Source organism: Chelmon rostratus, chromosome 6, assembly GCF_017976325.1.
Source record: "Chelmon rostratus isolate fCheRos1 chromosome 6, fCheRos1.pri, whole genome shotgun sequence".
Lineage (NCBI taxonomy): Eukaryota > Metazoa > Chordata > Actinopteri > Chaetodontiformes > Chaetodontidae > Chelmon > Chelmon rostratus.
Genome location: NC_055663.1, coordinates 27554064 through 27577425, shown reverse-complemented (window position 1 = coordinate 27577425; position 23362 = coordinate 27554064). Strand labels below are relative to the sequence as shown.

General features: G+C 42.6%; 2 protein-coding genes across 2 annotated transcripts in view; one reads left to right on the top strand and one right to left on the bottom strand.

Moving 5' to 3' along the window:
- Positions 1-18403, top strand: part of LOC121607629 (sodium channel protein type 4 subunit alpha B-like) — a 29074-nt gene extending 10671 nt beyond the window's left edge. The window contains exons 12-31 of the mRNA XM_041938540.1: positions 325-367; positions 927-1165; positions 2308-2379; positions 2465-2566; positions 2669-3025; positions 4225-4417; positions 4929-5056; positions 5906-5981; positions 6070-6224; positions 7709-7882; positions 8322-8444; positions 9178-9462; positions 10402-10455; positions 10728-10856; positions 12023-12127; positions 12422-12692; positions 13628-14243; positions 14697-14841; positions 14951-15025; positions 16114-18403. Of these exons, the coding sequence (XP_041794474.1) occupies positions 325-367; positions 927-1165; positions 2308-2379; positions 2465-2566; positions 2669-3025; positions 4225-4417; positions 4929-5056; positions 5906-5981; positions 6070-6224; positions 7709-7882; positions 8322-8444; positions 9178-9462; positions 10402-10455; positions 10728-10856; positions 12023-12127; positions 12422-12692; positions 13628-14243; positions 14697-14841; positions 14951-15025; positions 16114-16296 (3525 nt within the window). The 3' untranslated portion in view covers positions 16297-18403. The remainder of the gene's footprint in view (positions 1-324; positions 368-926; positions 1166-2307; positions 2380-2464; positions 2567-2668; positions 3026-4224; positions 4418-4928; positions 5057-5905; positions 5982-6069; positions 6225-7708; positions 7883-8321; positions 8445-9177; positions 9463-10401; positions 10456-10727; positions 10857-12022; positions 12128-12421; positions 12693-13627; positions 14244-14696; positions 14842-14950; positions 15026-16113) is intronic.
- Positions 18404-21866: 3463 nt separating this feature from the next.
- On the bottom strand, positions 21867-23122 carry LOC121607475 (gamma-crystallin M2-like). The gene is made up of 3 exons (XM_041938300.1): positions 23084-23122; positions 22365-22607; positions 21867-22145 (listed from the first exon to the last, which is right to left on the bottom strand). The coding sequence occupies exons 1-3, from the start codon at positions 23111-23113 to the stop codon at positions 21867-21869; spliced, it is 552 nt and encodes a 183-aa protein (XP_041794234.1). The 5' UTR covers positions 23114-23122.
- Between the last annotated feature and the right edge of the window lie 240 nt (positions 23123-23362).

Here is a 23362-nt window from a genome sequence, read left to right as displayed (position 1 = left end):
CAGGATGAAGAAAGACCCCGAGCATGGGGACATTTTATATTTTTTATTTTATATATTGTGGAGAAACCCACCGCTGGGGTGTGTTTTCCTTCCTTTGTTTGCTGCAGGTGCAAGTTAAACCGTCTAGACATCACAGTTAAAGATACAAAAAGATTTGGATATTGATGAAGACACAGAAGGGAAGCTGTGTGTCTCATGTAGTTCAGATGTGAGGGACAATAAAAGAGTGTGACATTTTGTTGAGATGGTGGGAGGTTGTGTGCCTCACAAAGAAGTTGAAATTACAATTACAGTGTGTGTGTGTGTGTGTGTGTGTTAATACAGCAGGGAGCTGGCAGGGCAGAGGTCTCAGAGAAACAAGCTACAGGTACACGCATATTCGACTTTCTATGCATGTAATTCCCTGCATTCCCTAACCCGTTAACCCCGACCTCACCCTCACCCCTAAACCTGACCTGAACCTTAACCCCTTAACACCGATTGTCGTGAATTTGCATCACACCGCTTTAATCCACATTGCAGCCGAATTGCGCATGCATTCCTCTGATGCCAGTTTGTGCATATTCAACACACATCTAGGAACCTTTTGCAAGCACTGGTTTCTCGTCGGACCGGTCAAAGTGAAAACTACATCAGTTATGTTGTTGTTACAATGTAACAGTTGTAAGCCAATTTTGTGGCTGTTTTGATGAAATAAATGAATTTTGAATATACAAAAAATATGTTTTTACTGCATTTAAATAGTTTAAATAGTTGTAAATAATTTTGTGGCTTTTAGATAGATGTATATTATTATGTATTTATATTATTTCTCTCTTTACCTTTTTGCGTCATCCTTTCCATAAGCAAGTAAGCAGGACGGAACAAACAACAGGAAGCATTAAATTACCATCAGATTACCGTCAGCCTTCAACTGTGTGTTTCAGAGTCTGGGGAGGACCAGAGGTCGCGTCCACAATGTTGCTCCACCTTCACCGACCTCTTCCTGAAGTGGAGGTGTTGTGGCTGCTGCCGGTGGCTCAAACAGCGGCTCAGCCCTTTCGTCATGAGCCCGTTCTTCGACCTTGGAATCGTCATCTGCCTCATCAGCAACACCATCTTCATTGCCATGGAGCATTATCCGATGACCATGGAGTTTGAAGAACTGCTGTCTATCGCCGACCTGGTCAGTGTTAAAGAAAAGTCTGAAGCTATGAAAAAAAAAAACAGGAAGCAGGTTTCTGTCTAGATTATGAAATAATTCTCTCGGTGGAGGCAGAAACAGATCAGGTCTGGAGCCAGATTCGACAGAGTTAGACCTAAATGTCTGTTTGAACCTGCATGCAGAGGAAGGGTGTTGTGGGTAACTGGCTAACAGGTAGACAGACAGGTAGTTAAGACATACAAGCAGACAGACAGAATGTAATGCAGACTTGAGAGTAAGTTCAGGTAAGTTTTCTCTGTCTTTTCTTTCCAAGTTTGAGTTTGTTACGTGTGAGCTCTGTAACACTGATCTTCAAATACAGCAGTAAAATAGACTAGAAAGATGGCCGTAATCTTGCATTGTCCATCCACTATGTTGATTAATCCAAATTCTTACAGTTTCTTTTAGTTCATACTGTCAGTGGTGAAACTGATTTCTGTCTGATGTCCTCTGTTTTCTTTCCATTGTGGTTTGATAAACATGACACTGCCCCCTAGTGGACGTTTAGGTTACACAGCTGTGAAGTGTGAGGCGGTATTTCAGCCTCCTGCTGCAGTGGTCCTGACTGAACTAAAGATGAACGAATGTAAAACATTTAGGAGACCCATTAAAGAAATGTTTAAAACACAGGATGAGGAAAATACTTATACAACCCCTATTCCAAAAAAGTTGGGATGCTGCAATCATTTGCAAATGAACTCACAACATGTGTTAATCTCCTTTATCCAATCATGCTGCTATCACCTGTTACCAATCAACCTGTTTACCTGTGGAATGATCCAAACAGGTGTTTTTGGAGCGTTCCACATCTTTCCCAGCCTTTAGTTGCTCCTGTCACAACTGGTTTGAAACATGTTGCTGCAACAGATTCAGATTAAGCAGATATTTACAAAAATCACTGAAAATTATTTTCTTTCTATTGTAAAGAAATAGCTAGTTATCAAAGTGTTTTTTGTTGTGCTAATAAATAAAAGTACAATGACTTTATATTACATCTGCATGAGTCATATAACCTTCTAGCATTTTGACCTCTCTTGAACTATCTTATCTTCACTGCTCTGGCAGCTTGTGGTGAGTTTACAGATGAGCTCAGTATGCTAACCCTGACCTCTGACCTCTCTCAGGTCTTCACAGCGATCTTCACCGCTGAGATGGTCCTCAGACTGGTTGCCATGGAGCCATACGGCTACTTCCAGGTCAAGCTTTTATTTGTTACCAGCGCAGTGATGTTGACTGACAGCTGTTCCAATGGTAACGTGTGTTCTGTTGCCATGGTTACAGGTGGGCTGGCACATCTTTGACAGCATCATTGTTGCCACCAGTCTGGTGGGGCTGGCATTGGCTGATATTGAGGGCCTGAGTTTTCTGCGCTTCTTCCAATTGGTCAGTGTGACATCATCATGATCATGACAAAAAATGGCCAAATAATGCTATTAAATACTAATAATATTACTCTCTCTGTTTCCTAACCTGCCTCCTCTGCAGATGCGAGTGTTCAGGCTGGCCAGATGGTGGCCGTCCTTCCACATGTGGATAAAGATAATCTGGACCTCGTTGAGATCATTGAGGAACCTGATTCTCCTTCTGCTCATCATGGTCTTCATCTTCAGCGTGGCCGGCATGCAGCTGTTCGGGAAGGACTATAAAGAATGCGTCTGTCGCATCGCACATGACTGCGAGCTTCCTCGCTGGCACATGCACGATTTCTTCAACGCCTTCCTCTCGATCATCAGGGCGCTTTGTGGACAGTGGATCGAGATCCTGTGGGACTGCATGGAGGTCTCAGGTCAGGCCACGTGTCTGATCTTCTTCGTGATGTTCGTGGTCATCGGAAACTTTCTGGTGAGTCTCTTTCTCAGAAAGTGTCCTGAGCCTGGTTCCTGTGCATCACTAATCATCCAGGTAAGGTCAGCTAAATTTTATGAATACAGGGCAAAAGAGAGAGAACTGTGAGAACTGTGAACCACTGCACACCGCACTTTACACCTACACCTCTACCTCCACCTGCACCTTCTGTGTACTCAACTTTTAGGTACACACATTCACTTAACTAAGTTATATTCTTTTTTACTGTATTGGCACATTCCATTTTCATTGGTATATTTTATTGTCCACTGGTATATTTTATTCTGTCGGTACATTTCACTGTGTATATTTTATTCTGCCTGTATATTTTATTCTGTTTGCACATTTCACTTCCATATTTTACTGTTTATTGTTTAGTATATTTTATTGCCTTAGTATATTTTCATTCTGTTATATTTTTAATTGCTTTTTCAAATATTTTTACTGCATGTTTATTTAATTTTATTGTAGTTATCTTAATTTTATTCTTTCTAATCTTCTAATCTTTCTTACTCTCTGTTCCTGACATGGGGGTTGCAATGAAAATTTAATTGACATATCATTATAATTTAATTGTTCAATGACAATAAAGACTCTTGAATCTTGAATCTTGAATCTTGAAAATCAACATGATGTCAGGACACTCTTCATGTAGAGCAGGTCCAGACCATAATCCCTATGCTTACAGATACCCAGTAATTCCCACCATGAGCAAGCACTTGGCAATAGTGGCAAGGAAAAACTCCCATGTTAGCACTAGCTATAAACAGATCCAGGCCTGGAAAGAATATAACTTAGTTAAGTGAATGTGTGTACCTAAAAGTTGAGTACACAGAAGGTGGAGGTAGAGGTTTAGGTGTAAAGTGCGGTGTGCAGTGGTTCACAGTTCTCACAGTTCTCTCTCTTTTGCCCTGTATTAATAAAATTTAGCTGACTTGACATGGACTCTGGATGATTAGTGATGCACAGGAACCAGGCTCAGGTCACTTTCTGGGGATTCTCCCTTTAATCTTGACGGAGAACGAGGGCTGCAGGTCCTGAGTCTGTTCCTGGTGTTGTCATAGGTTCTGAATTTACTCCTGAATCTCTCCCTGGCCTTGTTGCAGATCCTGAATCTGTTCCTAGCCTTATCACAGGTCCTGAATCAGTTCATGGTCTGGTTTCAGGCCCTAAATGTGTTTCTTATCTTGTTTCAGGTCTTGAATCTGTTCCTGACCGTGTTGCTGAGTTCCTTCACTAGTGATAGTCTGGTGGCTCCAGAAAAAAATGAAAAAAACACATTGCACATCGCCGTAAGCCGGATCAGCAGGGCTGTCATGAAGACCGGTATGCTGGAACATATCTTCGTCTCCCTGGGAAAGAAGAACCACGCCAACCCCGACCACACAGGTAGGACTAGTCCTGAAACTAGAGCAAAGACTTTATTTATTGACCACATGACTTCTTTCTTTGATATTTTTCATAGTTGATTTTCTTTTGTTCTTTGTTTTGTTTTATTTTGCTTTTTATGTTAAAAATCACGAGCAAACAATTTGTTTTAATATGAATTTGTCTTTCGACCACAGTTCAATGATTGAAAAGATTTTTTGTTTCATTGCTTTATCAGGTCACTTTTGAATAATGCTTTTATTTTATTTTATGTTAAACATTTTTGAATCATTAAATAAAGAAATAAAACTTTTGAAGTTAGAACTTGGGGAGTTGTAACCGACCACTTATTCAGTGCTGTGGTCATTCACTTTTTGTTCCTGTTTTGCTGTCTTTATATTTTTAGATTTAAAAAAAAATGAGTGCAGACTGAAGGTTTTTGATTTGCAGTCTATATAAATCTCAGATTTTGTGACTGGATCTGCTTCATGTGATTTGCTGATTTGTTTCTGGTTTTATATTTTCTTGTTAGTGGTTGACAGTCTGCACGAGTACAGGAAGGACAACATGACCTTGAACCTTCTGACTGCAGACCAGAGTGTCCCCAAGGCTGAGATCGAGATTGAATTGAAGATGCCTGAAAATGAAGGAGAGAAAAAAGTAAACCACATTCTATAACAAACTGTCCCTAAAACCAAACTGTAGCCAGATTCATACCTAAAGTTACCAAAGGTGCAAAGTCTTATTCTGAAATGTCTCTACAACTATTGGATGGCTTGTGGTTCAGACGTTCATGATCCTCCCAGTTGTGATAACTTTCATCTAGTGCCATCATCAACATTTTAATGTGTGTTTTTGGTTTATGAGCAAAAACCTGCAGAACTAAAGACAGACTCATCGGCTTCAGCTGGACTGTGAGTTGACTGATAATTAGCTCATTAATGATCCACTAAACCAAGCACAGACATCCACTCTGACAACGATTCATCTGTAACTGCTGAACACAGTAGAATCTGTTCACTGTTCAGTCGACAACGTCTAGCCGGAGGTGATGCCTCATCAACACAAACAGATCTCAGATCAGCGTGCAGAGTCAGCTGCCACCTGGAGTCAGGACAGTCCTGCGACCTGCAGCAGGTGTTCATACAGTGAACCAATCACATCACAGTAACTGTCTGACTGAAAATAACTTTTTGTGCATGATGAAATAATTTGATTTTCACAATGTCGATATTTTACACCTATTGACAAAGCAAACATAAAAATTAATTCGATAGTAATTTGAACCATCAGTCTACAGTGTTTGCAGGTTTGGTAGAGATCCAGTAAATGTTGGATTAGTCAAATTAATTTTAATTTGACTAGATTTGTTTTATAATAATTACAACATGCGAGGGTTCAGAGCATCAAATGTCAACATGAATATATATCGAAAACACTGTGAGTTCAGCGTAACAACGACAAACTCAATCTGTGTGTGTAAAATCTGCTCGTTGTGTTTTTTTGCAGAAACGTTGTGAAGGCCAGCAGGACGCAGACTGCAAAGATCAGAAAGGAAACACACCTGAGAACTGCTGCGCCGACAGTATGAGTCTTTCTGTAAAAATGATGAAGAGCAGAGGCCGATCAGTGATCAATAACAGCTCTGATAGCTCTCTGTGTGTATATTTCAGAGTGTTACCGTTGCTGTCCCTTCCTGGATGTAGACACGTCCCGCGGCGGAGGGAGGTTCTGGTCTAACTTCAGGAAGACCTGTTTCCTCATCGTACAACACAAATACTTTGAGCTCTTCATCATCTTCATCATCCTGCTGAGCAGCGTGGCTCTGGTAAACACTAACATGTCAATGTCTTAATAAATCACACGTGAATCAGATTTTAACACCAACACAAGACTCGCTTCACTTCTGTTACTGTCGGCTTACTGGATCAGAACAAACCTTCAGTTCCGGCGGGCGCGTTCTGTCCGTCCCAGAGGTTTTTAATGAAGTCCTGTCTTAGTCTAACATAGTACACTTCATTTATACAGACATTTTCCAAGATTTTTACAAAGTGCTTCACCAGATAAAACATCAAAAACGAGATATGATCATAAAATAATAAAGCAAATCAAACAAGCCAATAAAAAATCTACATACATACCTTCCTTCTGTTTTAAGTGAATTTATTATCAGCTGCTGTAAAGATACTGATATAATGAAGAAGCTTTTTCCTTAGCCATAATTATTTTTTGAGATGCAATCTGAACATTAATAGGGGTTTAACCCCTTGACGCCTGAATTTATTTAGAATTATATTAAAAAATTAATTCTTTGTGTTTTTGCTTTCAAATTGATCCTAAATTAAGAGGAATTTGTTAATTTTTCTGTAGCACATACAATAGATATAAATTTAGGTATGATGCAAATTAGCGACAACAGGCGTTAATGCTTAAATGCAATAAAAATACTTTTTCTTTCAAAATTCATAATTTCTCTTTGAAGATTAATAAAGTATCTATCTATCTATCAATTTATCTTAAAGAAAAGAGTGTAAACATGGTCCAGTGTTGTTCCCACCATGTGTAGGACAGCTGATGTGCGGATGATCTTTCAGCAGGACTTTCCTCAGGTCACCACAGGGTGTTCAAATCAATAAAAGCAGCCTCCAGCTGCGAGGTCTTGGCCCCGTCAAGAACTCTGTGCATCTCGTCCAGGGCGACACGTCCTCACCTCCAGCATATGGACACATGGTCAGTGGCCATACGCACCAAACTATGACCCCCTGAGGCCCCTCTAGCATCAGGTTTTCATGTGCACGACTTAGCAATAACAATGCAATGTCCAGTTAGCAACATCTGGTCATTTGTAGTTAGACATTAGACATTATACTTTAAACATTTCCCCAAAATCGACCAACCTCATGCCCCAAAGCTCTGGAACACTTTACCTACAGATATCAGGGAAGCAGCTCTAATGCTCTTCACTTCAGCCTTTAACTCGCTATGACTTCCTGATACAGGCCTGAAACTATTCTGCTTAGCCTTATTTTTACTGTTATTATCAAGAGGCTTTTATTCTCCATCTTATTTTCCATTGAGTTTTGATCCCTGTTTTTATGTTCAGTCTCTCTCTTATGTGAAGCCCCTGTAAAATGATAATTTTTCTGGTGTTTATTGTCTACATTCGAGAAAACAAAAAAAATCACACAAGCTGAAGTTCTGATGGTGCTCAGGACTCATTCTGAGGACAGCTGCAGTGTTACAGATGATTCCACCATGATTTTAATGGCCTCACACCTGTCCAGGTGCTAACATGAATGTGTATGTCAACAGGTGTTTGAGGATATTCACCTGCAGCAGCGTCAGGTCTTAAAGGTAGTTGTGGAGACAGCAGACCAGGTGTTCACCTACCTGTTCCTGTTGGAGATGCTTCTGAAGTGGATCGGCTACGGACTCAAGAAATACTTCACTGACGCCTGGTGCTGGCTTGACTTCCTCATCTTAGATGTAAGAGCATGATCAGTAACACAGATTATTGGTAATAATCAGGAAGCTTCAGAGCTGCTGGTATGTGCAGATTTTTACTTTTGGACAGAGCTAGGCTAGCTGTTTCCCACTTTTTCCAGTCTTTATGCTAAGCTAAGCCATCTGTTTCGTGCTGTTTTCTGTCTTTATGCTAAGCTAAGACAGCTGTTTCCCACTGTTTCCAGTCTTTATGCTAAGCTAAGACAGCTGTTTTCAGTCTTTATGCTAGGGGGTGTGTGGTTGGATACATGAACAGCAGCTTTCTGGCAGAAAGTGTCAAAGCAATCTTCAAAATATGAGGAAATGAGAGTGTCATAAATGTAGGTTTACAAACGGGACATGACCTTTCTGCATGTTCCTGCAGTCAGTGATTCACACTCACCTGAGATGATGTCATCAGCAGGTGTTCTGTGTCTTCCAGGTGTTTCTGGTGTCTCTCATGGCCAACATGTTGGGATTCTCTGAACTAGGAGCCATCCAGTCTTTGAGGACTCTCAGAGCTCTGGGGCCCCTGAGGGCCCTGTCTCGCTTCAAGGGCCCAAGGGTGAGACACACTCTAACAGACAGACAGACAGACAGACATGCACACACACACACACACAGACACACACACACACACACACACACAGACAGTTATACTGACAGACACACACACACACACAAACAGACAGACAGACACACACACAGACAGTTATACAGACAGACAGTTATACAGACAGACAGACAGACACACAGACACACACACAAACAGACGGACAGACAGACAGACAGACACACACACACAGACAAACAGACAGACACACACACACACACACGCACTAACCAGTAGATACATACACACGAAAGAGAGGCAGAGTGACAGCATTACATTTAGTTTATTTTGTTATCAATATTACTGATCAGATAACAGACTCATCATCTGATTGCATGTCGGCGAGGTCACGGCAGGCTGACGGCGTCACGGGGCAGTCAGGTACAGGTGTGCTGAAGCTGAGCTGATGGATTCCTGACCTGAACTTGGTGAACTCTGGATTATTAAAGGCCTACTGACCGACTAGTATGACTAAAGCTAGCCTAGCTGGCTAGTATGTTAGCAGTTAGCAGTTAGCTCCCCAGCCACAGTGGCTCACCAACTCTCCCTGTGAAACTGTAGAAACGACAAACTCTCGGCGTGATTCCTTCCTCTAAGCCACCTTCTGGTTGGACCAGGACTCAAAGTGTCAACATGTCTGTTTGCAGGTCTTTACCTGTCTCACTCTCTTCCTGTCTGTGTGCAGGTGGTGGTGGAGGTTCTGGTCCTTTCCATCCCTTTCATCATTGACGCAGTGCTGGTGCTTCAGATGGTCTGGTTGATCTTCAGCGTTCTGGGTGTGAATCTGTTTGCTGGAAAGTTTTATTACTGTTTTAATGAGACGTCAGAGGAACTATTCTCAGTTGGACAGGTGGCCAACAAGAGCGAATGTGCCCATCTGATAATGGAAAACTACACTGAGGTCAGGTGGAAGAACCTGATGATCAACTACGACAACGTGCACAATGGTTTCCAGTCGTTGCTGCAGCTGGTCAGTCTGAACACTCAACATGCACACAGGAAGTGATTCAGTCTGAGCTCGAAAACAGTAAAAGCATCAAACAGGACTGTTTGTAGATGAATCCAGGTTTTAGGTGGAAGTAAACAGGCCGGCATTGCTGCAAACCTGCTCAGAGCACTGACATTTTTACAGGATTTCACTGAAGAGCCAACACATCTGTTCAAAATATCATCAAGTAAAGGCTAGAATCTAAAATGCTCAGAAACTAATTGTATTCCAGTTTAAACAGATTGCTGCATGTCTTTCTTAAATGCACAATGCTCGGCTCCATGAAATCTATTTCATTTTATAAATCTCCATTTAATCACCTAATCACCACGCTAATGTTCAGAGCGGCATGCTGCCAACGAGCCGACCAGGGCCCGCTAAAGCCCGAACGGAGTGTCGACACGGGGCTGATGGTGAGCCGCCACCCCGATGACCTCTGTTAGCTCCGTCCATGCCGATGTTTCCTCTGTTACAGCAACGCGTCACATTAAATGATGAGTTTGGTGATTGAAATCAGAAGCAAACTGTGACTGCTGCAGCACCTGTAACTTCAGACTGTGGTGGAAACAGAAGCATGTCAGACGAGTGTTTAGAGACTGAATCACTTCCATGACAACTGTCACCAACACAAACATCTCTGCTTCATTGTAAATGTGTTCAGATTCTGATGCTGGACTAAATGATTCACTTCAACAATTTAATTTTACTCCTAAAGGTTCAGATTTATCCTCATGAAATGAATCTTTGATTTCCTGTGAAGCTCAGTTCAAACCTCCACAACTGATGTTTAGTATTAAACCTTCATCAGAGTTTTAAACGAGAGTTTAGCTGCAGCCTGATAACAGTTCATCTAAGCTTACATTAGAAACAAACTTAAATTCAGTGTTTTCATTATGAAGTTCTGTGTTGTTTCTCCATTAGGCAGCATCACCAGACATCATGGACCTCAGGTATGCAGCTGTGGACTCCAGAGAGGTCAGTACACCAACTCTTTTACTGCTGTACTGGAACTGATAGTCATACTGGTACTGGTACTGATACTGGTACCAATGAATATACTTTTACTGATACACTTAAAAAATGTAAACTGCTACTGTCATAACAACGACAAAAAGTTTGCCCTCTGCAGTGCAGGCAGAGAACAGTAACTGCAGTGTGTGTGTGTGTGTGTGCGTGTGTGTGTGTGTGTGTGTGCGTGTGTGCGTGTGCGTGTGTGTGTGTCCGTGTGTGTGTGTGTGTGTGTGTAGGTGGAGTCTCAGCCCGTCTATGAGTCCAACCAGTACATGAGCCTGTACTTCATCTGCTTCAGCATCAGCTCCTTCTTCAGCTTAAACTTCTTTATCAGAGCCATCATCAACAGCCTGCAGAGACACAAGATATGTTTCTTTACATCACTGACACACAGACAGGCCGAGAGACAGACAGGCCGAGAGACAGACAGGCTGAGAGACAGACAGGCTGAAAGACAGACAGGCCTAGAGACAGACAGGCTGAGAGACAGACAGGCTGAAAGACAGACAGGCCTAGAGACAGACAGGCTGAGAGACAGACAGGTAGAGAGACACACAGGCCGAGAGACAGACAGGCTGAGAGACAGACAGGCTGTTAGACAGACAGGCCTAGAGACAGACAGGCTGAGAGACAGACAGGCTGTTAGACAGACAGGCCGAGAGACACACAGGCCGAGAGACAGACAGGCTGAGAGACAGACAGGTAGAGAGACAGACAGGCTGAGAGACAGACAGGCCTAGAGACAGACAGGCTGTTAGATAGACAGGCCGAGAGACACACAGGCCGAGAGACAGACAGGCTGAGAGACAGGCAGGTAGAGAGACAGACAGGCTGAGAGACAGACAGGCCAAGAGACAGACAGGCTGAAAGACAAACAGGCTGAGAGACAGACAGACCTAGAGACAGACAGGTAGAGAGACAGACAGGCTGAGAGACAGACATGCCAAGAGACAGACAGGCTGAAAGACAAACAGGTAGAGAGACAGGCAGAGAAACAGACAGGCCTAGAGGTAGACAGGCTGAAAGACAAACAGGTAGAGAGACAGGCAGAGAGACAGACAGGCCGAGAGACAGACAGGTGGAGAGATAGACATGCTGAGAGACAGACAGGAAGAGAGACAGACAGGCTGAAAGACAGACAAGGTGAGAGACAGACAGGTTGAGAGAAAGGCTGAAACACAGACAGGCTGAGAGACAGACAGGCGGGGGGGAGACAGACAGGCGGAGAGACAGAGAGACAGACAGGTAGAGAGACAGGCTGAAACACAGACCGACCGAGAGACAGACAGGTAGAGAGACAGGCTGAAACACAGACCGACTGAGAGACAGACAGGCCGAGAGACAGATGGGTAGAGAGACAGACAGGCCGAGAGACAGACAGGCTGAAAGACAAACGATAGAGAGACAGGCTGAAAGACAGACAGGTAGAGAGACAAGTGTAAAACTGATCCACGTCCAGAGAAAGTGAGAATTAGTCTCATGTTTCCGTCAATGTACTTTTGTCTTTACTTTTGTCTTCTTTTGTCTTTACTTTGGAGGGAAATATGTCTTCATGACAGAGGAGCAGCAGAAAAGTTCCAAGGCCATGAAGACAAGGTTCTTCAAGAAACCTCAGACACCTGTTCCCCGACCTAAGGTGGGTTCACTTACTTCCTGTCTCACTGCGTTCAAACCATACAGTAAGTGCAGGTGTGGGGTTAAGGTCAGAGTTCAGGGTAGGCCAGGGTCCATAGTAGAGTTCAGATTCGACACACTGGCCTAATTTAAATGTGCTTTTCACACAGTTTTTTTTGTTTGCTTAAGTTATTTAGAATCATCATGATTTTAGAAATAAAAGTAACTGTAACTTTATTTCAAACAGTGTTAGTTCAGCTTCTTACTTCGTACTCTGGGCTCTAACATCACCTGATCTTCCTCTCTGTCTCCTCAGAATCAGTGCCAGGCTTGGCTCTTTGATCTGGTGACCAAACCCCACTTTGAAGTCTTCATGGTGGTGATGATCTGCCTGAACATGGTGCCTCTGATGGTGGAGACTTATCATCAGAGCATCGAGAAAGAAGAAGCCCTGTACTGGTGCAATTTCCTCTTCATTGTCATCTTCTTCATCGAGTTCATTCTGAAGATCACCGCGTTCGGATGGCGGTACTTCACCGATCGATGGAACATCCTCGACTTCTTGGTGATCGCCACCTCCATCGTGGGCAAGTTTTCATATGATGTCATCTTGATGTCTGGTGATGTCATAGTCCCATCAAGTCTTGTCACACTCGTATTTTCACTTTAAATCCAAGGTACAAACTTGCCTTTCTTGCATTTGAAGAATGATGGCCTGTTGCAATGTGTAAGTTAGAGTGCAACATCCACACTGAACAATATGCTGAAACTAGTTTGTTTGTAGTAGTTAGCTGTGTTAACTACGATGGTCACTTCCTTCCTTCTTATGCTACCCCAATAACATAGTGTAATTCTACGCTGACGTTAGTTTGAGTACAAAGCAATGGACAACCGCTATTTTACAGAGGACTTCACACCCACTTCTATCTGTGTTTAACTATTTCAGCTGGTGCAACCCATAAAGTGTTAGTCGCACACAAACTGAATAAAAAAAAGAAAACGAGATACTGAATTATAATACGTAATGCAGAGGACGATGCAACTTGTTCATTCCAGCAGTTCCTTACCTTTGTTGCTTAAAAGACCCCTTTTCTGTGGTGAGTAACAGATATTTTATGGATATTTTATATTACGTTCACTGCATAATGATAACAGTTCAGAACAACTGATGAACTGCAGATTAATCCAAACTGTGAATGCAATGACTGTAGCAAGTTTGTGTAAAAGCAGATTAGTTTCTGTGATTATTGCATCAGAAGGTTGGGCCCAAATGCAGATGTTGTAGGCTCAGTAAGGACGGTTCAATGAATTTACTAAAGCAAAAAAAGTACAAAAGGTTTGAGGCAGGCAAAGGTCGAAGCCAGAAAAGGCCAAAAGAGGAAAGACTGGAACGGCGGACACACGAGGTACAAAGATGAAGTGTCAGGGAGAGAGTGGTGCTAAATGTGCAGCTTCACATTGTAACCTAGAGGAAGAGGAAGGTGTTCCAAACGTCTTTGTTTGTTTGTTTGTTTCCCTTCAGGCATGTTCGTGGCTGACCTGATGATGATGTACCTGTATCTCGTGCCTGTTCTCTGTCCTGTTTTCCGATTGGCTCGTATCGTTCGCATCCTCTATCTCAGTCGTTGTACCAGGGGTATCCGGAAGCTGCTTGTGGCCTTTATGATGTCACTTCCTGCCCTCTTCAACATTGGCCTCCTCTTCTTCCTCATCATGTTCACCTTCTCCATCCTCGGCATGTTTAACTTTGCCTACGTGAAGCCGGGGGCCGCAATCGATGACTTGTTTAACTTTGAGACGTTTTGGAGCAGCATGGTCTGTATGTTTATGACCAGTACGTCAGCTGGGTGGTTCGGTTTGCTGTATCCCATCTTGAATACGCCGCCGGACTGCGACCCCTACGCAGAGCACCCAGGACTGGCGGTCAGAGGGGACTGCAGCAGCCCAGTAACGGGCATCATCTTCTTCACCACCTACGTACTCCTGTCCTTCCTGCTAGTGCTCCACCTATATATTGTCGTCTTCCTGCAGACCTTCAACTCAGAGGACATTGAGGAGCTGTGTGATGATGACCTCCAGAGGTTTTATAAAACCTGGAGGAAGTTTGACCCTGACAGCTCGCAATTCATAGAGTACAGGTGAGTCCAAACTTCACAGCGGCAGGTAAACTCCGGAAAAGTTTGATGTAGATAACTTTAAAAGTTCCAAGTTAAAGATTGATAAAAGGTTCAGATTTTCTAAATAATATAATGTTGATAAAACAGAATGACTTTTTTAGTATGATCATAAAAATCTAGATTGAAATCACAAATAATCAGGTTATTAGACATCCAACATCTGATGCCTGTCACACAGTTATATAGCGACGTCAGACTGCTGGTGGACCCTGATTTTACAGACACATAAAGTTGTGTCATTGGCAAAACCAGACTAGATAAACAGAAGGGGACCTAGGACAGCGCCTTGAGGTACCCCACAGTTCAGAGGGCCAGCATCATGTAACAATGAACTGTCTGTTTCAGAACTCAAAGACAAGCAGATGATATCACTGGACTTTAAAACGCTCTAATGGCCTGAACTTTGCTTCACAGCAAGCTGTCAGATTTCTGCAACGCTCTACAGGATCCTCTGAGGATTCCCAAACCAAACACCATCAAATTGATCCAAATGGATCTGCCTCTGTTTCCTGGAGACAAAATCCACTGTGTGGATGTCTTTCTCACACTCGCTGCACAGGTAATATCATCTGATCACATTCTTCTTCTTATTATTATTATTACTATCACTATCATTATTATTACTATTATTATTATTACTACACTATTATTACGCTCTTTATTTGAAGGTGTTGGATGATTCTGAAAAGATGGGCACTCTTAAAGCCAGAATGGAGGAAATGTTGAAGGCCAGCTCGTCCAAGGTTTGACTCTCTTCTGTTGAACTCTTTTCTATTCTATCCTGTAGTTGTTACCTATTATCTAAAGTCATCCCCTGATTTTAAGCTTATTCACTCTTTTTAATGTAAAGAGTGTGCTACACAATTCTCTGCAACTCAGTTTAACTTTGCATTTATAATCAACCTTTTAATATTATACTTGCTTTTATTGTCGTGTAAGTCTGCAGTCGGATCTTGTTTTTATGCAAATAACACCTCATGCCCTGGTAAAATTAAATCCGTGAAGAGTAAAGTACCAAACTTCTAGATGGTGCTTCCATAACAACAATTATGTGTCTGTAATAGCTCTGAGTCTTGCAAGTGTGCAGTAATTTGCAGGATCAGTTATTAGCATTACTGATATTGAAGTACTGTATATTAGACATCAAAGTTGTGAGTTCCTCATTAACAGAAAACTGCAAACAGAGAAACAGGAAAAGCACGAATATATATAATAATATGTGATAGAGGGTGAAATGCCCCCCTCACTTAGAATTTCAGGTCAATTTTCTCATTAAAGTCTCCTTGACTGTCCAGATGACAGAAGATCTGAGCTGATAAACATCATGATAAACTCCTCTCCTCTCCTTCAGTTATTAACTTGTGCTCAATTGCTTGGATTCTTTTTCAACACTGTGTTATGCCTCTCAGGCTATAAATACGCTGCCCTGCCGCCTGAAATGAATACCTGCAGACACTACTGAGGGTTCAAAAAGTCAAATCAACTACATTATTGTTTTCAGGTTAAAAAATGATCAGAATATTTATATTTGTATTGATGGTTAATATTGTCCAAGACTAGAAGTAAACATCAAGAGAAGAGAAGACAGTTAAGTTCAGAGCTATTTGTAGACACAAATGAAACATTATCTGTCAGAAAGTCTCAGGTCTTTATGGAGGAGACTAAACATGTTGATTCAGTTGACTACAGCACCGACCCTTACATATTCTAGTTTTTCCCACCATTATTATGGAAAAGACAACAATCAGTTCTATCAAATATCAGTTCTATCAGATATTTAAAGGAATAACTTCTGAAACCTAACCCAACAGATGATTATTGTTACCCACAGGGGTCGCATGAACCAATCAGCAGCACCCTGCGGAGGAAACAAGAAGAGGTGGCAGCGAAGGTGATCCAGAGAGCGTACAGGAAGCACCTGCAGCCCGGAGACACCAAGGAGACGGCGGTCCAGTCTGTGGACGGTGGCGGTGGTGTTTCAGACTCCTCCCGCCTCTGTGGTGCATTAGAGTGAGTTTCTCCTCTGTGCTGGTCTTCCCCTCAACACCCCCGACTTCCTGTCAGATGAGAACCTGAGAGAGTCTGTCATCTGATGACATGTTTCTCCTGCTTCTTCCTCCCTTCCTCTGCACTGAGGGAACTCACCTGTGGACTCACCTGCCTGCTAACTGCAGCAGGTGAACTGAGCACAGCAGCATAATAGAACTACTAATCCAGGTTATTAGCAACACGTATATATCTCTTGTTTACACCATGTTATCAGTGATTTGTGATAGTAGGTTATTAATGCCAGTACAGGTGAAACTTTTCATTTAAGAGTCTCAGATAAACTTTGGATGAGATTTAAGATGCATTTCTGCATCTCTGTTGATCCGATCATAAATCTGATTACAATCCTTGGTTGTTTTTTGGGCTTTGTGAAAATCAGGGTCATTCTCCTCCAGTCAAGAAATGGGTGGTGACTGCTTCCTGGACACATTTACACCACTGATAACATAACCAGACTAAAAGTCTCCAGTCATGCCAGCAGCTCAGTGAGGCACCACTGAGACTCAGCAGTGCTTTGAGCTAAATGCTAACATCAACATGCTAACACAGTGACAGTGCTAACGATGTTGTGCAGGTATAATGTTTACCATGTTTACCATCTTCATTTAGCTATTTAGCAATAACCACAAAGTCCAAGGCTGATGTCAATACTTCTGTAGGTATCAGATACTTTAAAAGTGTCAACTGACCAGATGATGGCGCCACATGAAAAGTCAGAGGATCACCAAAGTTATTACAACTCGACCTGAGGAGAACATGAATGTCTGAACCACATTTCACCACAATCATTCAACAGCTGTTGACATATTTTAGTCTGAACCCAAGTGGAGGACAAACAAAACTGGCATTAACATCCACAGAGATAAACGGCTAATGTGGCTGAAAACAAATCCAGATCCAAAATATATTTTAGTGACAAAACCTTTTTCAGCCAAACGTTTTATCTGATTACATTTCATTTGTCGGACGAAGTTTGTCTCACTCCAAACGGATAAATCAGACACGTCAGTCGTCAATGCTAATAACATACCATATGCCGTCTCAATGCAGCTGTTTTCTCATAATACAGGGATTTTATCCTCAAAATATTTAGACTTTATTCTAGAACTGTTACAGTTTTATTCTGGAAATGTTACAACTTTATTCAGGAACTATAATAGAATTTTTAACATTAGTATAGGTAACATTAGCAAGCAACATTAGCTTCGAAAAAGTAACATTAGCCTGAAGAAAAAGAAATGTTAGTATGTATGAATTTCCTGCGGCAGTGTTCTTCATCTCACATCCATCCCTTAATGTGAGCACATGAGTTCAGGCGGTCAGATGGAATATTTCAGCCATGACTTACTATAAGTGGTCGTGTTGATTTGATTGTGTCGTAGTAGGTTCCAGCTAACATCTTAGCTCAACACATTCTGTTGTTTTTACCCACTGTTGAATGACCTGGATGTTGCTTTTGTTGCTGATGGTGTTGATGGTTCAATGATGACGAATTAGAAAATCATTTATATGAAAGTTCTACACGACTGAAAATGTTTCAAAGCGACAAAACAAATCACTCATGATTCATCTCCATGTTATTATTTCTACATTTCACTCACAGTTGAAGACTATTAACGTCTCTTCGACCTGGAATAGTAACTGGACTAAACACAGACGAGGCCACCAGGGGCCCCTTCGACACACAATCATGAACAAACAAATTATTAACCACATGCTCCTACAGTGTCAAACATATTTTATCCTGCCACATGGACGACTGTAGGTCAAAGAATCATATTTGTAGTTATTGTTTCTGTTGTCTGTCTGTGATATATACCATCAGAGTATAAGAATCCACATATTTGTTCATGTTTACTGATATATGTTCTGTTCAGATTTGTGGTACCTTACAAGTATTTCAGCCTACACTAAACAAATTAACACAATAGCCACCACAGCAAGACTAAGGGGATTTTTTTTTACTTTTTTTCATACATTTTTATAGTGTTTTGTTGTGCAGTTTTCAAAATGACCCTGCTGTGTTTTGTTGTTTTTATATTTGTAAAAATTAACACATTAAACAAACTAAATAAAACACTTTATACATTTCATGTGAAAACAACATTGTGATCTTTATTTTAAGTGGTGGGTATCGCTAATAATCATTACAATAGCACTGCACTGTTCAAATATTCTTAAACTGCGTACTGTGAACTTTTGCACTTTCCCTGGCGAAGACTTCCTGCACGTTCCTACACAAAACTGCACAGCTCTTTCGGACTCTTTAGGACCTGCAGGATGCTGGTGGCCTCCCCACCTTCATCCCCATGCTCCTGAAGCTTCACCGCACCTCTTTATCTGCTGACATCTCTGAAGCGTTTTCTGAGATTTTCCAGATTGACCTGAACACTGGCGGCCTCTCCACCTCACAGCCACTGGACCGGGAGGTCAAGGACACGAACATCTTCAGGGTCTTTGCCACAGGCAACAGAGAGCCAAGGAGGTCGTCTACTGCATACCTGACCATCACTGTCAGTGACACAAATGACCACAGGCCAGTATTTAAACAGACAGGTCTCAGGGAGAAGGTCGAGGGGGGGGTGTGAGGTGCTAAACATCAGGACAGTGGATGGAGATGCCCCGTCCAGTGCCAACATGATCTACAGGATTAATTAACAAGGAGGACACCGCCACTTTCGTGATCAACTCCGAACGTCAGAAAGGTCGACAAGGAATGCCGATAGTGGAGGACAGTGACCAGAGCAGAAATCCAGGATGGAAACACAGGAAAGAACGTTCACATCACTTACATCATGGAGGACATGATGTTCCGCAGTTCAAAATCCATCCACAATCAGGCACCATCACCACACGGGTCGACTATGAGGACTGGGCCTCCTATACACTCGTCATCATTGCCCACAACCATGGCATCCCTGAGAAATCTGTGTCACTTCATCGAGACGTACTCTGGCTTCATCAGGGTAGCCAGGAAACTGGACCGGCGGTGTATCACAGTCACATGGTGTAAGCAGTTGCTGTGGACAAAGTTGTTCCCCCATCTCAGAGTGATGATGGATGTCATGTGACCATCCGGGACATCAGTGTCATCTATGTGATGGAGAACTGTCCCATGGGTCCTGCAGTTCCTCTCAATCCTCATCCTGATGAGGGAACAAATGGTCAGATCCTGTTTCAGATCATGGAGGGGAATGTCCTGGAAGTCTTGTCTTCCAGTTGGACATCTTTAATCGGGACCTAATTGCTACCTTGGCTCTGTTAGTGAGCTGGGCTGCCATCCACATCCTCGACCCAGATGTGACAGATAAACTAAAGTTCAGTTTTTTGGGGGAAATGAGCTGAAACTGCTGATCCTGAACCCGCTCAGCAGGGAGCTGCAGCTCATGAGGGTCCTGGACATCAACAGACCCCTGGTCTTCAAGATGATCCAAGTGAGTGGTAAGACTTCAGACCTCCCAAGAGCACCATCGATCAATTCAATTAATACTAATGTATTTAATTTATTATTGATATCCTTGTAGAGACAAATATATGCAGCATCTCACCCAGAGCAAGAGGTACAGAGTAGACTGGTTTAGGTTAAGGTTAGGGTTAGGCAAGTACTGGTTATGGTTATGGTTAGGGTAAGTCTACATGAATGAATGCAAGTCTATGTAACTTCTATGTGTGTGCGTCAGTGGTTACATCACACAAGACATAGGAAAGCACAATCTCTGAACACAAGATGGCGGCGAGCACAGCTGAGTTATGCCACCACTATCTGCACCTTTAAGGTGTGTGTCAATGCCTGTAAAGGTGCCTGGATGTGTGTGTGCGATAGTAAGAGCTAGAGAGAGAAAGGCTCTCAAAGTGAAGCAGAGAGAGATCCTCATTGCCACAGGAAAGCACAAAAACCGTCTCTTTATCACAGAGAAGTCTGGCTGAGAGTCCGCCAGCTGTGCAGTTTACCAGCTTCACCGCGGCGGCAGAAACAAAACAAAGGCCGACAGCGCGGGACACACAGTCAATATAACGTGCTGAGCGCACGGAAACAAGCAGCAAATACAATGACTGAGGTATCTCAAACAGCAACAACAGGACTCGGCAGTTAATTTCACAAACAGTGAAGCTTATTCAACAATGAAATTCACATTAAAACACTATTATTACGCTATGAACGTGTTTCAGTCCGTATGGTGCATACGGCGTTTCGAGCTTTGCTTCAAGCTTAGATGATGGTGGGACAGCGGCGAGTCGACATAGTTGAAAGAGACCGGGGCTTCGAAATGATTATAATCATTATAATTCAACTATTTCTTTGACCTTTAGTGTTTCCATGTGGGTCTCTGTTTGTTCGTCCACATGGTGAGTCCTCAACAATGTGACCACTTGTACCTTTAGTCAAGTAAATCTTTGAATGGACTACATTTATTTAACACTTTGTCACTAGTCTTACCAACCACTCAAAGCTCTTCACACGTCAGCATTCATTCGTTCACCCCACTAGAATGGAGCTGGTTGAGTTTTAAAAAAGGAAATTTGACCATATCACACCTGCTGAAGTCGCTCACCTGGCTTCCCATATATATTTTTAGTCCTAATTTTAAACATTTAAATACTTTTGCTGGTTTTTAAAGGCCTTCATGGTCTGGCGACCCAGTATCTCTCTGACATGCTTGTTAGCTCTGAACCAGCTGGACCCGGGTCTCCATGAAAACTGGTGAAACTGACTTCAGCATTTATGCCCCCAGGTGCTGGAACATCCTGTCCAATCGCGTTAGCTGTGCTCCAACGCCATCGTCTTTAACTACGCTGAAAACATTCCTTTACAGGTGAGCTGCTGTGCCTGTCTTTTTAGCAGGGGACCAAATGTTGTGTGATCATGAGATCACACGAGATCACGAGTCGAGAACCTTACAAGACTTCAAGTTCTGCGTTTGTGGTCGAGCCGGTTGTTCTGACCAATGAGGAGCTGCCGGCAGCACGGATGGGTGTGGTCTGTAGACCTTTAAAAACCCTAAAAACAATGCTATATTGACTGTCTCTGTGGAATAGCTCCAGTATTATCTGATGATATGAGGTTTATGTTCATCTTCATCATCAGGTCTCATTATCAGATGTTTCTTCCTTTGGATCCAAAAACTTCTTCTGTGTTCTCCAGAATTTCATCATCATTTTAGAAACAAAGTACAGAACTATTTTCAAAATAAATGATGCCATCAGTAATTTCATTAGAATATCTGCACTCTAACCCTCTTTATTGTTTGTTCACAGTAACAATATTTCTGTACTCTATTAATTATTGAATTGGTCGGCTATTCAGTCTTTAAGAAGATATTTGCTGTAATTTATTTCCCTCTGGGTTGTTACCCTGTTATCCCCTGATATCTTGTCCTCTTCTCCTGTTTGTCTTTTCATTGATTTCATTTTCATTTTCAAGGTCCACCTTGACCCTGAACAACAAACTTTGGTGTTTATCACAAATCCAACAGACCAGAAACTTTAAGTCAAACACAACTTTATTGAGACATTCTCAGTGTTTCCATGGTGACTCTAATAGTAAGAGTCCATGATGCGTCTCATGCTCATGAACTTCATGTTGCTCATGGACATGTTCATGAAGCTCCTGTACTCTCCAGGCCTCATGTACATCATCCTGCCTCTGTAGTGGGGCTGCTCGTACATCAGCCAGTGTCCGTCCATCACGTGGCAGGACATGCAGTTGGACATGCGGTAGCGATCCATGATGTTGTCGCAGTCGTCCATCAGCTCGTGCATCTGGCCTCCAAAGTTCTCCCTCTCATAGATCTTCATCCTGTAGGACCCGCGGTGCTGGAACACATCAATAACCAATAATTAATAATCAGTAAACATTCAATACAGCACCTGAACTGTTCTGGTTAGTGTGTTTAGAGACAAATAAGGACTGGCTTCATGTCAGACCTGAGTATAGGATGAAGATCTGTCATGTGATTGGTCAGATGTAGCTCATGCTGATCCACACTGATGAATAAGTCATCAGTGCTGCGCTGTGATTGGCTGCGTGCTTACCATGGGGATCATGCGGCAGGACCTGATGCAGTCGCTCATTCCCATCATGCTCATGTAGTCGGAGTACTCGCCCCTCCTCAGGAAGTACTGGTTGCCCATGAAGTTGGTGCGGTCGTAGACCATGAAGCAGCCTCTCTCCACCCTGCAGGAGTGACACCTGCTCAGGTAGGAAGACATGTCAGCACAGTCGCTGCTGCACTCGTAGGAACGACCCTGGAAGTTCCTGTCCTCGTAGAAGACGATCTGACCAGGAGACAGAAACATGTAGCATGAGCAGAAATCAACGATGGCTGAAACAAGTGGCTCAGAGATTCTTATCTCTGCTCTGCTCACTCAGATACTGACGTTGACTCTGTGATGGGAACCGTCGACAAACCGTGTGCAAATATTTTCTCCAGTAAAAACTGTCCTGGTTCTTATGTGGTACCACCTACATGGTAACTTATTTTGAAATTAATATCAGACATGTTGTGACTCTGAAATAAAGACAGTGAGAAGAGAGGAAAAGACGCCTATGATGAATGAAATAATTATGTTTTTAGTTGATCACGTAAAGTTGTTTTATATATTTGTATAATGGAATTTAAGTCAATAAAATAGCTAAAGTAAACGATTTATTAACCATTAACTTCACACAGAGTCACTAAAAGCAGATCTTTTTTAAAATTTGATGTGTTTGTAGGGAAGAGAGGTTCCTCCTGTCGGCGTGCTGTTCTCACCCTGCTCATGTTCATGCTGCTGGAAGTCATGCTGCCTCTGGTTGCTCAGCTGGTGGCTGATGTTGTCGGTGGTGGTGGTTGTGTGTGTTACCTGTGGAGCAGCTGCTGCTCTTTATAGCACCTGAGCAGCTGAAGCCTTTTGTCCAAACAGCCTGAGCCAGCAGCGCGCCATAAAAGAGTCGCTCAGTGTTCGGCATTTCTCTTAGAAACTACAGACAAAGAGCGACAGACAGCAGCAGCGTGTCTCCTTCAGGCCTCTGTTGTCCACAACGCTTTCTG

Coding starts and splice junctions, on each gene's coding strand:
- LOC121607475 (XM_041938300.1), bottom strand. CDS start 23,113: ATGACTTCCAGCAGCATGAACATGAGCAGG. Junction 22,608..23,083: donor GCAGCATGAACATGAGCAGG/GTGAGAACAGCA, acceptor TCTCCTGGTCAG/ATCGTCTTCTACGAGGACAG. Junction 22,146..22,364: donor CCTGCCGCATGATCCCCATG/GTAAGCACGCAG, acceptor GATGTGTTCCAG/CACCGCGGGTCCTACAGGAT.